At 40.4% G+C, this 15454-nt stretch overlaps 1 protein-coding gene across 1 annotated transcript in view; it reads left to right on the top strand.

Moving 5' to 3' along the window:
- Positions 1 to 11111: 11111 nt before the first annotated feature.
- The window catches only part of NUP35 (nucleoporin 35), a gene marked incomplete at its 3' end in the record, with an annotated part of 34272 nt that continues 29929 nt past the window's right edge, over positions 11112 to 15454 (top strand). Inside the window, exon 1 of the mRNA XM_080689820.1 lies at positions 11112 to 11204. Within this exon, the coding sequence (XP_080545946.1) occupies positions 11165 to 11204 (40 nt within the window). The 5' untranslated portion in view covers positions 11112 to 11164. The remainder of the gene's footprint in view (positions 11205 to 15454) is intronic.

The raw sequence follows: 15454 nt of genomic DNA, 5'->3' as shown, positions 1-15454 counted from the left end.
ATTTTGTTATAAAACAGGATCTTGCTAGGTTGCTGAGAGTTTCTCTTGAGTTCATGAGGTTGATCTTGAATCTGCAATCCTCCTGTCTCAGCCTCCCAGCTACTGAGATTACAGGCATGCACTAACACATCTGGGCAGGAGAGGGAGTACTGGGGATGGAACGTTGGGGCATTCTACCCCCTAGCTACACCCTAAGCCCTATTTTTTTATTCTTTATTTTGAAACAGGGTCTCACTGAGTTGCAAAGGGACTCACTAGGGAGCTGAGGCTGTCCGTAAACTGTGATCCTCCTGTCTCAGCCTTTCATATACTAGGATCACAAGCGTGCACCACCACACTTGGCTTGAGGAGAAGATATTTTTAAGAAAAGAAAAGTTACGGTTTTGTAAAAAATTTCAAAAGCATTATTAGGAGACCTAAAATCACTTAATTTTTGACCAGAGGCTTTGAATAGCTTCCTTTTTTTTTTTCCTGCAGCATTTCCATAGTAGTATGACTGAACATTATAAATTTGCTTTAAGATTTTAAATTTATCTTTAGCATAAATTATACCTAAAATTATCTAGGGTTATTAAGACAGATTTTATTTAATAATTTGTTTTTGCAGTACTGTGGATTGAACTCAGGCATTCTACTTCCAAGAGACACTCCAGCCACTCCAGCTCTATTTTTTTTTTTTTTTTTTTTTTTGGTGGTACTGGGGTTCCTGGAAACTCTTCTACCTCCGGGCTACATTCCCAGACACCTATTTTCTTTTTTTACATTTTTATTTGGAAAAAGGGTCTCGTAAGCCAGCGAGGCTGGCTTCGAACCTGTGCGATCCTCCTGTTTCTGCCTCCCAAGCGCAGGGATTACATGCGTGCGCCACTATGCCCGGCACTCCGGCTCTATTTTATTTTTATTTTGAAACAGGGTCTCCTGAGGTTGATGAGAGTCTCACTGCTTGCTGAGACTGTCCTTGAACCCGTGATTCTTCTATCTTAGTCTACTAAATACTAGAATGAGAGGTGTGTTTCACCACACTCAGATCTTTAGAAGTTTTCAAGTAGTCTTTTCTGACTTAAAAAATATGATTGCCATGAAGATTTTATCTTAAAAGTTCCCCAGCTTGCCGGGCGTGGTGGTGCACGCTTGTAATCCCCGTGCTTGGGAGGCGGAGACAGGAGGATCGCACAGGTTTGAAACCAACCGCACTGGCTTAAGAGACCCTGTTTCCAAATAAAAATATAAAAAATAGGTCTGGGAGCGTAACCCGGAGGTAGAAGGGCTTCTAGGAATTCCAGTACTACAAAAAAAAAAAAAAAAAAAAAAAAAAAGTTCCCGAGCTTGTCTTCAGTTCTGTGCATGGAATATACCTGTGCCTCTGGGAAGGCAGGATTTCTAAGTGCTGTCATGAGCAACAACTAAAAGTGATAAATATAAGTTGTATCTTGAGATTGCTTAGTCTGACAGGGTGCCATCATATGTAATGGTTTCAACTCTTGGCTTGTTTGAAGCATCCGCCCACATGTAATTAACCTGTAGTGAGCTGTTTGAAGCCACCCAAGTGAATCCCCCTAAGTAAGAGATTGATGTATAATGTTGTTTTTATGATCAGTATTGATGAGTGTTTGCTGGGTGAGCCATGAAAGCATTTATATAAACACAATTTCTTTTGCTGAGTGCTGTTTATTTTTTAGCCATTAAATCCTGTCACACGGGGCTCTTCTCTTATTTCTTCATGGTAGAAGGCATATTATTTTGTCTTAGTTTGTGGGCTGAGCTGTGCCTGCAGTGATCTGGTTATGATTCAAACATGTATCTTCTGTATCCTTTCCAGAAGTGTTTTGAGCATCAGTTTTGTCTTAACCTTAAATGATAGTATTATGCCACATCTAAAGTAGATCAATAGGAGCCAGGCATGATGGCACATGCCTATAATCCCAGTATTTGGGAAGCTGAGACAGGAGAATCACAGGTTCGAAGATAGTCTCAGCAATATAGTGAGACTCTCATCAAAATAAAAATAAAATGTGTTTGAAAGTGTAGTTCAGACATAGAATGCCTCAGATTCAATTCCCAGTAACACATACACACACACACACACACACACACACACACACACGCACACATACGCACACACAATCACACACACATCAATAAATGTAATTTGGTTATTTATTTATTTATTTTTGTGGTACTGGGGATGGAACCCAGGGGCATTCTACCTCCGGGCTACACTCCCAGACCTATTTTATATTTTATTTGGAAACAGGGTCTCTTAAGCCAGCTGAGGCTGGCTTTGAACCAGTGCGATCCTCCTGTCTCCGCCTCCCAAGTGCGGGGATTACAAGTGTGCACCACCACGCCCGCCTACAAGTTATATATTTAGAGTATAAGCTAGTTTAGATGTATGGAGATGAAGTAAGATCTCATTGGTATGACTGTGGCTGAATCTGCAAAGAAAACTCAATAGAACCTGTAAGCCTTTCAAGTTAAGAAAAGATGCTGAATAAATATTAGAATAAACTAATGAATATCGTAATTATGACTACAGTGAGACTGTTTGGACATAGTCTGGCACCCACCCCCATGTTTATGCACATTACTTCTTTGACCTCATTGCCTGAAGGTACTTTCTCTTGTGGTACTGGGGATTGAACCTGGGACCTAGGGACATTCTACCTTTGAGCTACACCCCCGGCCCTTTCTAATTTTTGAAATAGAGTCTTGAGCCTTGATTCTCTTGTTTCAGCCTCCTAAGTACTGGGATTACAGGCATGCACCACCAGGCCCTGCTGGCTTTCTCCCTTTCTCTGATTCAGCCTTGTGGGCCTCTTTGCTATTCCTAGAGTACACACTCAAGATCCTCTCCTTCTCTTCTGTTGTTCCCTCTGCTTGGAGCACTTCCTTCTACCCACCAGGGATATCACACCTTTGTTCAAATATTAGCTTAGTAAGCCTTCCCTGACAAACTCACTTAAAATTGCCAATTCCCAACACTTCTGTCTCCTTTTCTGTTTTATATACTGTACAGTTTTAATTATCATACTCTGTGTACTTTATTTTGTCACTGTTTTTCCCATCCAAGCTTGGACGCTCCGTGGTTTACTGTGTTGTTTATGCATAGCAGGCACTGAAAAATTTGTGTATCCCAAACAGGCATTTAAAAAGTGCTTGTTAGAAAAAAATGAGGGAATTTTTAGATTTTTAAAATACATATACATAATGAGATATCTTGGGAATGATACGCAAGTTTAAACATGAAATTCATTTACTTCTCATATCACATAGCCTGAAGGTAATGTTATACAGTATTTTTTAGTGTTCCTGAATTTTGGCTGTGACCCATCACAGCCAAATGTAGAATTTTCCATTATGGCATAATGTCAGCAGTCAGTTCCTATTTTGGAGCATTTTGGATTTGGGGTTTTTGGATTAGGGATGCTCTGTTTGCTTATATATAAATCTCCAAGAGCAGAGGAAGAAAATAATCAGTGTTACTCATTAAGTAGAAATTTTAAACAATTTCTGAAAGGTCACATGCAGGATTAGGGATAAAAGGGAGTATAGCTCAAATCATGTAAAGCTAGAATTACTGTGAGGGTAGAGTCATTCTAGGGTTGCTCAAAGCTCAGAAACTGCAGATGTGTAGAATCCAGGGAAGGAGTATGGCCATGAGGGCTGGACATGGAGGGTTGGGGGATGAGGAAACAGGCATTCCGTCGGCTGTTCTCCACGCACTTGTGCCAAAAGCGGTGGGGGCCTTTAGCCACTGGCTTAAACAAAGACATGGATGCTTGGGGTATTGAGGTAGATAGCTACATGGAATAAGGGACAATCCCTCATTCTACCACCACCATTGAAAGACAAGCTCCCCAAGTCCTCCTCATCACAATTAGCATAATTCAAATAGCATGATTTCCCTACAACAAGAAAGAAGGTCTTTGGCACAAAGTGGAGTACAGAACAGACCCAAGGATATATGACTATGAATTTTCTTCTTCAGGTCACTGATAGTTGGACTAGGACAACTCAAAGCCCCAAGCTCTCAGATTTACAATCTAATTAGAGATGGAGGAGACAAGTATTATATAAAAAGAACTTAACCAGGCGTGGTGGCGCACACTTGTAATCCCAGCATTTGGGAGGCTGAGACAGGAGGATCATGGTTTGCGGACAGCCTCAGCTACTACTTAGTGAGGCCCTGCATAATTCAGTGAGATCCTGTTTCAAAAAAAAAAAAAAAAAAAGTCAGACCTGAGTGCAAGATTGGTCCTTGGGGATGAACGTTTAAATGATGGGTAGAAAGCTGGGCATGGTGGCTCATGCTTGTAACCCCAGCATTTGGGAGGCTGAGACAGGAGGATCGCAGTTCAAGGACAACCTCAGCTACTACTTAGTGAGGCCCTTTGGAACTCAATGAGACCCTGTTTCCAAATAAAGAATAAAAAGTAGGGCGGGGTTGTGGCTCAGAGGTAGAATGCCCTTGGGCTCCATTCCCAGTACTACACACGTACGCACAAAAACTGTGGGTAGAGGAAAATGAATCTAGAAAAGACACCTAGCCATATGGTCAGAGATGGAGAGAAACCAAGAGTACAGTGTCAGATAAATCAAGAAGAGCCTGGAGAGAGTGCTCAACAGAAGCCAGTACTGCTAAGAATTTATATAAGATGAGGACAAGAAAAATCTTTGATTTAGCTTTGTGAAGGTAATTTAAAAATTTTTTAAACTTGGAAAGATCTGTGTTGGGGGAAAAGCCCAATTAATTTATTAAATGCTATGTATTATGCTGAATTGCAGATAAGATCAGTAGGTTAAAATTCAGTTATAAATATGCATATATATCATTGAATAAGTCTGTACTACACATGAGATTTGTAGTAGTATACCCATAATTCAAATGAAACAACTAAGCTAAGGCTTAGTAATGTCACATAATTAAGTAGTTAAAGCCAATATTTGAACCTGTCCTCAACAAAGTACTTGTTCTTTAAGACAATTATCGAGCAAGGAAATAATTATTTTTTTTCACTGACTTTTTACATAAGGTAAGACAGAATATATGACTATTGAATACCCTGGAATTTAAGCTTATTGATTTTTTGAATAAAACTTATTTAGAAAAAATGTATCTAGGAAGTTATAGAGTAGCATAGTTAATTACCACCAACATTTATAAACTCATGACTTCTCTTGTTTAATATATACCTCAGCGATCATCTTTCCTCTTCCCTTGCTACTCTCCTTTCTCAGCAGTTATTGCAAGGCAAATCCCAGACATAACTTTCTAAAGTCAGTTTTGCTTTTCTCTCAAGTTTTTGATTAAACCAATCTGATAGTTCAAATAGAAACCAGGAAATAAAATTTCATTGGAAAATTATATAAATACCTTTTTTATTTTTGGGGCGGCCGGGTGTGGTGGCAAACATTTGTAATCCCAGTACTTGGAAGGCTGAGACAGGAAGATGACAGTTTCCTGTCCAGCCTCAGCTACTTAATGAGGGCCTCTGCAATTTAGTGAGACCTTGTTTCAAAATAAAGAATAAGATAAGGCTGGGGTATAGCTCAGAGGTAGAATGCCCCTGGGTTCAATCCCTGGTACAGCAAAAAATAAAAATAAATAAATGAATAAATAATTTTTAATGTAGGGAATCAAATCCAGAGACATTCTCCTAACAAGCTCTACTCTCAGCCTTTTACAAAATTTTTGTTTTGAAAAGGGTCTCATTAGGTTGCTGAGAGTCTTGGTAAGTGGTTGAGGCTGGACTTGACCTGTGATCCTCCTGTCTCAGCCTCCTAAGTACTGGGATTACAGGCATGCACCACCATGCCAGGCTCAGAGTATGTAAATTTTGAAGTTACTTTTTCATATCCAAAAAGTGAAAGGACACATTTAATGGATTAAAAAACAACAGGGGACTCATCTGCACTCATGTTTCTTTTGATGTCTGGTTGCCTCGTTTTTGCTTGTTTATGATATGGAATTATAAGAAAACCACATGTAGTTTTTTTTTTTTTATGGTGGTGGTACTGGGCTTCCTGGAAGCCCTTCTACCTCCGGGATACACTCCCAGACCTACTTTATATTTTTTTAAATTTGGAAACAGGGTCTCTTAAGCCAGCAAGGCTGGCTCTGAATCAGTGCAATCCTTCTGACTCTGCCTCCCAAGTGCGGGGATTACAAGCGTGCACCACCACGCCTGGCCACATATAGTTTTAAAAAATGTAAAGTCATGGCTTTAGTCATTGTTGTGTATAGAGGTAAAAAATGCAAATAGTGAATGGGTTTGTATTTTTCTGGAGCTGATCCATACATCTTAAAAATCACAAAGGTCTTTTGGAGATCACTGTTTTGGGGCAGATGTTCTATGAAGTCATGATTTCTGTGTGCTTTGTGTGACATCACAGTGTGTGTGAAGGACAATGTGTGCTACACTGGCTGCCAGAGGCAGCAATGTTAACAGCAGGAGTGATCCAGTGCTCCCTCTCCTTGCTCTTTCTGAAGGTGACAAATTCCATCATTTTCCTAAAGTCTTGGTAAAGGTGGATATCTTTTCAAATTTTAAAAAGTTACTTGCTTCTTATAGAGTGATCTTTTAAGACCAACAAATTGACTATATATGTACAAATACTGCGTATTAGTAGACATTTGTAAATTGGTTGCTAAATATTCTGTATAAATGCTAGATACTGAAGCAGTTTGGCTGTGAATTCGGCAGCTATTGAAAATAAATAAATAATAATATTTTACATATTACTGTCTTTTCCAAAATGTAAGTAGAGAAGAAGGTATATATTTCAGAATTAAATTTCAGGTTGAGGTCTCTTTATATAATTAATTTTAAATATATGAATTAATTTTCAGGATGAGCTCTCTATAGCCCTATGTTTTCTACAAAAGAGTTTCATTTTTTAATTTGTTTCCACCAAATTGTTTCAGGGGTCACCTGAAGGTATGTTGATCAGAAGACAAGTTAGGGGACGAAAACCCTAACTTGTGCCAGGCGTGGTGGTGCACGCTTGTAATCCTAGCATTCGGGAGGTCGAGACTGGAAGATCACGGTTCACGGATAGCCTCAACTACTTAGTGAGGCTCTCCACAATTTAGTGAGACCCTGTTTCAAAATAAAGAATAAAAAATACAGCTGGGGGTGTAGCTCAGAGATCAAATGCTCCTGGGTTCCATCCCCAGACCCGCAAAAACAAACGAACAAAAACAAAAACAAAAACCTAACTTGTTTAATGAGTCTTAGAAGCCTCCTGATTTTTTTTTAGGCATCTGCATTGTACTTTGTGTGTGTGTGTGTGTGTGTGTGTGTGGTACTGGGGGTGGAAACCAGGAGCCTTCTAACCTCCAGGCTATACTCCCAGTCCTATTTTATATTTTATTTGGAAACAGGGTCTTACCAAGTCACTGAGAGCCTCACTAAGTAGCTGAGGCTGGCTTCGAACCTGCGTGATGTTCCTGTCTCAGCCTCCCAAGTACTGGGATTAAAAGCGTGAGCCACCACTCCAGGCCTTGCATTGTACTTTTGAAAAAAAGGTTCTCTATCAATGATCTATACAAATTAGCACTTTGATGAAATTTTATGTCTGAAAGGGCATTCAGTAAACTACTAATCCAGAACAGAAATAGGAATAGGTTCTACTTTGACATTTTATTCATAATGTTTTGAGTAGAAAGTAGACAGGCAAATATTATAATTGAAATAATAATATTCATGTCATAAGAATATGGTGAACATGATATTTTTAAAGATTGTAGTTTAGCCAGGCATGGCGGCACACCCTTGTAATGTAATGCTAATATTTGGGAGGTTGAGACAGGATGATCACAGCTTCACAGTCAGCCTCAGCTACTTAGGCCCTCACATCTTTGTTTGCAGAGAACCTGTTTCAAAATAAAGAATAAAAAATGGGGCTGAGGTATAGTTTGGAGGTAGAATGCCCCTGGGTCCAATATCTAGTACTGGAAAGAAAAAAGGAAAAAAGATTGTAGTTTAACAAGAAATATAAAAATAATGAAGGATAATCCAAGTTTTGGAAACATCATTATACAAGAAAGCAACAACTAGAATTATGAACAAGTATAGAAGTCTTAATTTATGATAATAAACATTATTTTTTGGGGGTAACTAGGATTGAGAACAGGGGCATTCTGCCTTTGAGCTACATCCATCCCTTGTAATTCTGAGCTACACTTCCAGCCCTTTTTATTTTTTGTTATGAAACAGGGTCTTGTTACATGGCTGAGAGTTTCATTATGTTTCTGAGGCTGTTCTCAAACCTGTGAAAATGAACTTAAGCTGGGCAGGGTGGCACACACTTGTAATCCCAGCATTTTGGAGGCTGAGACAGGAAGATCTTGGTTCATGGCCAGCCTAGCTACTTAGTGAGGCCCTTTGCAACTCGGTGAGACCCTCCTTCAAATTAAAAAGAATAAAATTTGGCTGTGGGTGGTAGCTTGGAGGTAGAATGTCTCTGGATTCCATCCCAAGTACCACACACACAAACACACAAAAAGAGAAAGAAAGAAAGAAAGAAAGAAAGAAAGAAAGAAAGAAAGAAGAAAGAAAAAGAAAGAAAGAAAGAAAGAAAGAAAGAAAGAAAGAAAGAAAGAAAGAGGAAGAAGAAAGAAACGGGGTCTTGCTAAGTTGCTGAGGCTGTCCACGGATCTGAGATCCTCTTGTCTCACCCTCCTAAGAACTTGGATCATAGGTGTATGCCACAGTGCCTGGCTGGGAAGCTCATTTTAGAATTCTCATTGTTTTACTCCCATGCCAAAGTGTTTGCTGCAATTAAATTTTAGAAAGCCTCAAAAGAAAGCCAGGCATGAGTGCACACACTTGTAATCCCAGTTCATGGGAGGCTGAGACAGGAGGATCTAGGTTCATGGCCAGCCTCAGCTACTTAGTGAGGCCCTCCACAATCTAATGAGACCGTTTCAAATAAAGCATAAAAAATAGGGCTGGGATGTAGTTTGGAGGTAGAATGCCCCTGAGTTCAATCTCCAGTATGGAAAAAAAAAAGCCTTATAGGAAATAGCAGAAGATGGGTGGATATTTGGGGAATAATAAGCTTGGTGGGACCAGAATTCATCCCAGAATATATAACATGTTTCAAATTATTATTGTGGTATAGGAGATTGAATCCCGGGACATTCTGCTTCTGAGCTACACCACCAGCCCTTTTGTTTATTTTTTTGTTTTTGAGATAGAATTTCTCTAGGTTGCTGAGGGTCTTGCTAATTTCCTGAAGCTTTCCTCAAACCTGAGGTGCTCCTGTTTCTGCCTCCCAAGTACTTGGATTAGAGGCATGGACCACCAAAGCAAATTGTTTTCATAAAGTTTGTAAATGGCAAAAGTAAGCAATATAGTTTTATTATACACATATTCAGAATGTGTGTGACTAATACTTGATGCTTTAATGCCTAAAGAAAAGCAGCAATGTGAAGGGGATGACAGAGGGGCACACAAGATTCTGCAATGTGGGGAGTTCTCATACACACGTCAGTAATATTCTTTTAAAAACACAAACAACAACAAATGCTGGTGAGGATGTGGCGAAGTGGGAACTCTAATCCATTGTTGGTAGGAATGCAAATTAGTGCAACCACTTTGAAAAACAGTATGGATGATCCTCAGAAGAATGGGAACTAACTTCCCATACGATATGATCCAACAATACCACTTCTGGGTATCTACCCAGAAGAAAGGAAACCAAACTACCAAACTAATGTGCTTATCTATGTTCATAGCTGCACAAATCACAATTGCCAAACTTTTGAACTAGCAAGATGTTTATCAACAGATGAATGGGTCACAAAACTGTGGGATATATACACAATGGAATTTTACTCAGCTATAAAGAAGAACAGAATTATGTCATTTATAGGGAAATTTATGGAACTGGAGAACATTTTGCTAAGTGAGTCACAGAAAATAAGAAATTGGATGCTATCCCTAATATACAGTAGCTAGGGAGAAAATGGGTCATAGGAGCAACTCTGGACAAAGGAGGAGAAACTATAGAAGAGCAAATAAGGCGACCTAACTGAGGGTGATGGGCTGGAAGAGGAAAATTCTCTAATGTACATGATGTACTTTAACATACACATCAAAGTCAATCACTAAGCTAAGCATGAGGAGGAGGGAGGAGGAAGGAATAAGGAAGTAATTGGGTAAGGGCTAATTAGGTGATGTGTGTATGTATGCCTCCACCCTCTTATACCCCATTGAGATGTATGACTACAGTGAATCAATAATCAATCAATACATTTTATGCAATAAAATAGCACACACAAGCAATGTTTTAATGTAAAATTGTGCCTAGGTTAACACAAAATTTAAAAGCAATTACATAGAGATAGTAGAAAAAACACTTCAAGAAAGGAGCGTCATGTATTAAATGCAGAAATCGACCCTTGGAAGAGGTACCGTTTTTTCAAGTCTACGTTTCCAGGTGTAGTAAAGCTGATGGATGTCAGTATTAGAGAAACCCACGTTAATTATGAAACAGTAAAACAAACAAAAAAACAAGAAAAAACCTGTGGGGACCAAAACCACTTTCGGAAACACAGATCCCACACTGGTCCACTACATTCTTTTTTTTTTCGGTACCCAGTACCGAATGGAACACAGGGGCATTCTACCTTCGAGCTATTTTTAGTCTTTTATTCTTGAAATAGTCTGTTCGTGAACCGCGATTCTCCAGTCTCAGCCTCCTGAAAGTGTAAGGCATCATGCCGGAGGCCCACTACATTTTCTTTTTTTTTCTTTTTTGCGGGTTTGGGGATGGAACATTTGACCTCCGAGCTACACCCCCTGCCCTATTTTTTATTCTTTATTTTGAACCAGAGTGTCACTACATTGCAGAGGACCTAGGCTGTCCGCGAATCTCGACCCTCTGATCTCAGCCTCCCGAATGCTTGGGATTACAAGCGTGCGCCACCGTGCCCGGCGGCATACTACATTTTCCACGAAAATCCTTGAAGTTTCCGAGGGTGGAGCAAAGACACTTGCCCAATTTCGAAATGGCTCCAGCGCCGACACTTTAGGAATGGCGCATGTGCGGAAGTCACGTAGCCCCATAAGGCAGAGCGCCCCTGGCCGTGGGGAGGGTTTCCGCCATTTTTGAAAATTGGGAAGGTCCGGGGATAAGAGTAGTTGCCGCCGTCGCGATGGCAGCCTTCGCGGTGGAGCCACAGGCGCCCACGCTGGGTGAGTGAGAACTGCTTTACTTGCTGGCACTGCCACCCACACTGCGAGCCTGGAAGCGGAGAAACCTGGAAGGCAGCGGCCATCAGGCTCTGTATACTGGTTTCAGTTGCGGAGGGGGCAGCCTCTGGGTCTCCCCAAGTTCCGGGTCAGTAGCCCTTGGGGGTGTCGCCGCCCTGCAGCCTCCTGGAAGCCGCAGGCACTGGCGGGGCGGTGGCGGGGCGAGGGAGGGCCCGGGCCGGGACCGAGCTGGGTTCTGGGGCCCCACGCAGCAGCCGCGCCATGCTGGCCATACCTGAGACTCCCCGCCACGCCCGCGACCCCAGGCTGGGTTACTGGCTTCCGGGGCTCCCGGAAGCGTCTGTGGGAAGGGACTGAGGGGCGGACAGGTGGGTGGGCGGTGCCCGGGACCGTGGGTTCGGGCTGCAGCGGCTGGTCACCTGTGCCTGTAGTTCCTGTTCTGATTCCTTCCCTCTCGCAGGCTTTGCCGAGGAATCTGTTATTAATGGAAACGTGAATCGTGTGACTTGTGATTAACCAGGTGCTGGTAATCATTGACAGCCTTAATAGTATATAGTAAACAGTTTGTACGGTTTTTCCCGCCTTTATTTTCGGAATGTGGTCTATTGTAGGTCTTTTCCCTTAATTAGTCACGGAATGATATTTAAAAGTTTCATTTCTGTTATTTATTGGGGAGGCTAGTTGGAAGATGTCGATTTTTTTTTGATTATTGTTATTATTATGTGTGTGTGTTACTGGGGATTGAACCCAGGGGGCATTCTACCTCCGAGTTACACCAACAGCCCTATTTTATTTTTATTTTGAAACAAGGTCTCCTTAGGTTAATGAGAGTCTCACTACTTGCTGAGGCTGTTCTCAAACTTGGGATCCGCCTTTCTTAGCCACCCAAGTACTGGGCTTACCAAGTTAAAGTAAAGCGTATGTACACATGTTGGTTTATTTATTTTTCATATTATTTAGAGGCAGAAAACTATACCTTGTCAATTCCAGGGCTTTCTATTCTTTTTGTTTCTGAGGATTGAACCCAGAGCCTTCACACAGGTGCTGTTGAGCCACAACCCCCAGTCCTCAACAAAGACCTTGTAGTGTACACATTTGGTGGGGTTTCAAATGGAAATAAACCCATTGCCTGACCAGAAGTCTTGACACTGGCTGGTATTAAATTGTTGGTGAAGTCATCATACTATGGATATTCTGGGCACCCTCCATTGTGACATTCCCAGCATCTATTGATACATTAAGTCAGTCAACAAAATGCACTAGCTGAGTAAAGAACAGTGCAGGACTATTTAGGAACACAGATGAAAATGGAATTTAAGACATGTAGGACCAATTAGTTAAGCTGTTGTAACTGAAATTTAGCCTGAGGGATGATTACTGAAGCCCAGATTGACAGCCTGTTTTGGGCTGGGCTGGTGGCATAGTTTGTAAGTCCAGTGCTTGGGAGTCTGAGACAGGAGGATCTGGTTTTGATGATGCTAGCCTCAGCAACATAGCCAGGTCCTCCAGAACTTGGACCCTTTTTCATAATAAAAAATAAAATAGGGCTGGAGTGAATCTCAGAGGTAAAATGCCCCTGGGTTCAATCCCTGATAACCTCCCCCGTCCCACAGACACACCAGAGCTTGTAGTTCCCTCTTCTCTTCTCTGGTGCATTCTACTATATCAATATATATCTAGATATATCAGAACTTTCTTGACCTAATTATTATGCTTGTCATATACTTTTTTCTTTTGGAGGATGAGAAAGTGAAGGTAGTTTGTACCAGAAACTTTGTATTATATTGTTAGGGTTTTCTACATATCTGTTCAGAATATGCTTTTGTTTTGTCTAGGTTTGAGTTTAATATATATTCTTTGGAAGTATGTAATAGTATCATGCAACATAATTGTCACTTGCAAAATGACTACAATGTAGCCGGGTGTGGTGGTACATGCTTGTAATCCCAGCATTTGGGAGGCTGAGACAGGAGGATGGATTCATGAACAGCTTCAGCTACCTAGTGAGGCCTTTTGTACCTCAGTAAGACCATGTTTCAAAATAAAGAATAAAAAATAGGGCTGGGGATGGAGCTAGGAGGTAGAGTTCCCCTGGGTTCCACCCCCAGTACCAGCAAGGGGGAAAATAACTACAATGTAATAACAGTTCTTTATGTCTTATTCAATATATACTTTATCCTTTTCCTCAATTATTTTGCTATTTTATATGCTCTTATTGTTAATAGCTAGGCTTACTATAATGATAAATAAGAGGTGGGATAAATAACTGACTTTTTTTGTGTGTGTGGTACTAGGGATGGAATCCAGGGGCATACTATCTCCAAGCTACACTCTTAGCCCTGTTTTTTTTTTTTTTTTTTTTTTTTTAAATTTATTTTGAAACAGGGTCTCACTGAGTTGCAGAGGGCCTCTCCAAGTAGCTGAAGCTGTCCATGAACCGTGATCCTCCTGTGTCAGCCTCCTGAATAATTGATAGTTTTTTAATAGCAAGAAACAATTTTTTGAAGTTAAAAGTAATAGTTAATAAAAAACCATATAAATAACATATTAAACATTTGACCTTTCTGACTGCTCTGAGTCATATTCAGACTTGTCCCTTAGTTAAAAATTAAGTTTGCAGAAATTGCAAACTGTACATTTACACATTAACCACTAAACATTTTTTAATTATAAGATACTGGTAAGCTAGGTGTGGTGGTACACGCTTGTAATCCTTGTACTTGGGAGATTAAGACAGGAGGATTGCAGGTTCATGTCCATGTCCATCCTTAGCTACTTAGTGAGGCCCTCTGCAACTTTGTAAGACTCTCTGCAACTTAGTAAGACTCTGTTTTCAAAGTGAAAGATAAGATAGGGCTGGGGGTGTAGCTCAAAGGTAGAATGCCCCTGCGTTCAATTCTCAGTACCACCAAAAAAAAAAAAAAAAAAAAAAAAAATCCAAACTAGTTACTGGTAGTAAAACGACATCTAGTATTTATTGAGCACTTGCTGTATGTATATTTGCTATCAGGTCAAGAGATGTACTTGCTGGAATTCTTTTTTATTTAAAGGGTCCCACTAAGTTGCTGCACGTCTTCACTGGCCTTGATCCTCGTCTTAGCCTCCCAAGTGCTAGAATGACAGGTGTGTGCCACCATGCTGAACCGACTTGCCGACTATTCTAATAAAACCTCTGTTACCCTTATGCCCGCCCCCCATTTTGATAGTAGGGATTGAACCCATGGCCATTCTACCTCCGAGATACACCCCATGCTCTATTTTATTTTTTATTTTGAGACTGGTTCTTCCTAAATTGCTGAAACTGACCTTAAGCCTGTGACTCTCCTGACTCAGCCTTCCAAGAACCAGGATTACAGGCATGTGTCGTCATGCCTAGCTCCTTATACCCATTTTATTAGACATCTTGAGCTCCATCTCTGACATAATAACTGTGCTTTTCTTATTGTGCTATTTTTCTCTGAAATTAGAATATGTTATAGCTTCTTCATCTTCATAATGAGAATATGTGTCCTATAAATTGGGAAGATTGATTTTGATTGATAATTTTGATGTATTTATTCTCTCCTTAAATTTACTTTTTAAAATTTTTTTGACAATACTGGGGATTAAATGCAGAGGCATTCTACCTCTGAGCTACACTCCCAGCCCTATTTTATTTTTTATTTTAAGACAGGGTTTCACAAAGTTGTGGAGGGCCTCATTAAAGTAGCTGAGGCTGGCCATGAACCTGTGATACTCCTGTCTCTGCCTCCCAAATACTGAGATTACAAGTGTGTACCACCACACCTGGCTTAAAATGACTTTATATTAGGGCAACTTACTGGTTTTATCTTATTTATTTATTTATTTATTTATTTATTATATTTATTTTTTGTGTGTCCGGAAATGGAACCCAGGGGCATTCAACCTCTGAGCTACACCCCCTGCCCTTTTTTTAATTCTTTATTTTGAAACCGGATATTACTGAGTTGCAGAGGGCCTTACCAAGTAGCTGATGTTGTCCGCGAACCCTGATCCTCTGGTATCAGCCTCCCGAATGCTGGGATTACAAACGTGCACTACCACGCCCAGCTTACTTACTGATTTTAGTACTCCTAACTTTAATGATTTTAAAAAATGATCCAAAAAATAAATCTGTAACTCTTTTCAATATATTTCTGAGTTAGGATGCTTTTATGTCTGTGATTTCTTAAGTGCTATACTGTGCATGATTATAGTTATATCATGAATGA

Source organism: Muscardinus avellanarius (assembly GCF_963383645.1).
Source record: "Muscardinus avellanarius genome assembly, chromosome: 2".
Taxonomy (NCBI): Eukaryota; Metazoa; Chordata; class Mammalia; order Rodentia; family Gliridae; genus Muscardinus; species Muscardinus avellanarius.
Note: the sequence above shows the minus strand (reverse complement) of the source record. Positions and strands in the feature narration are given on the sequence as shown.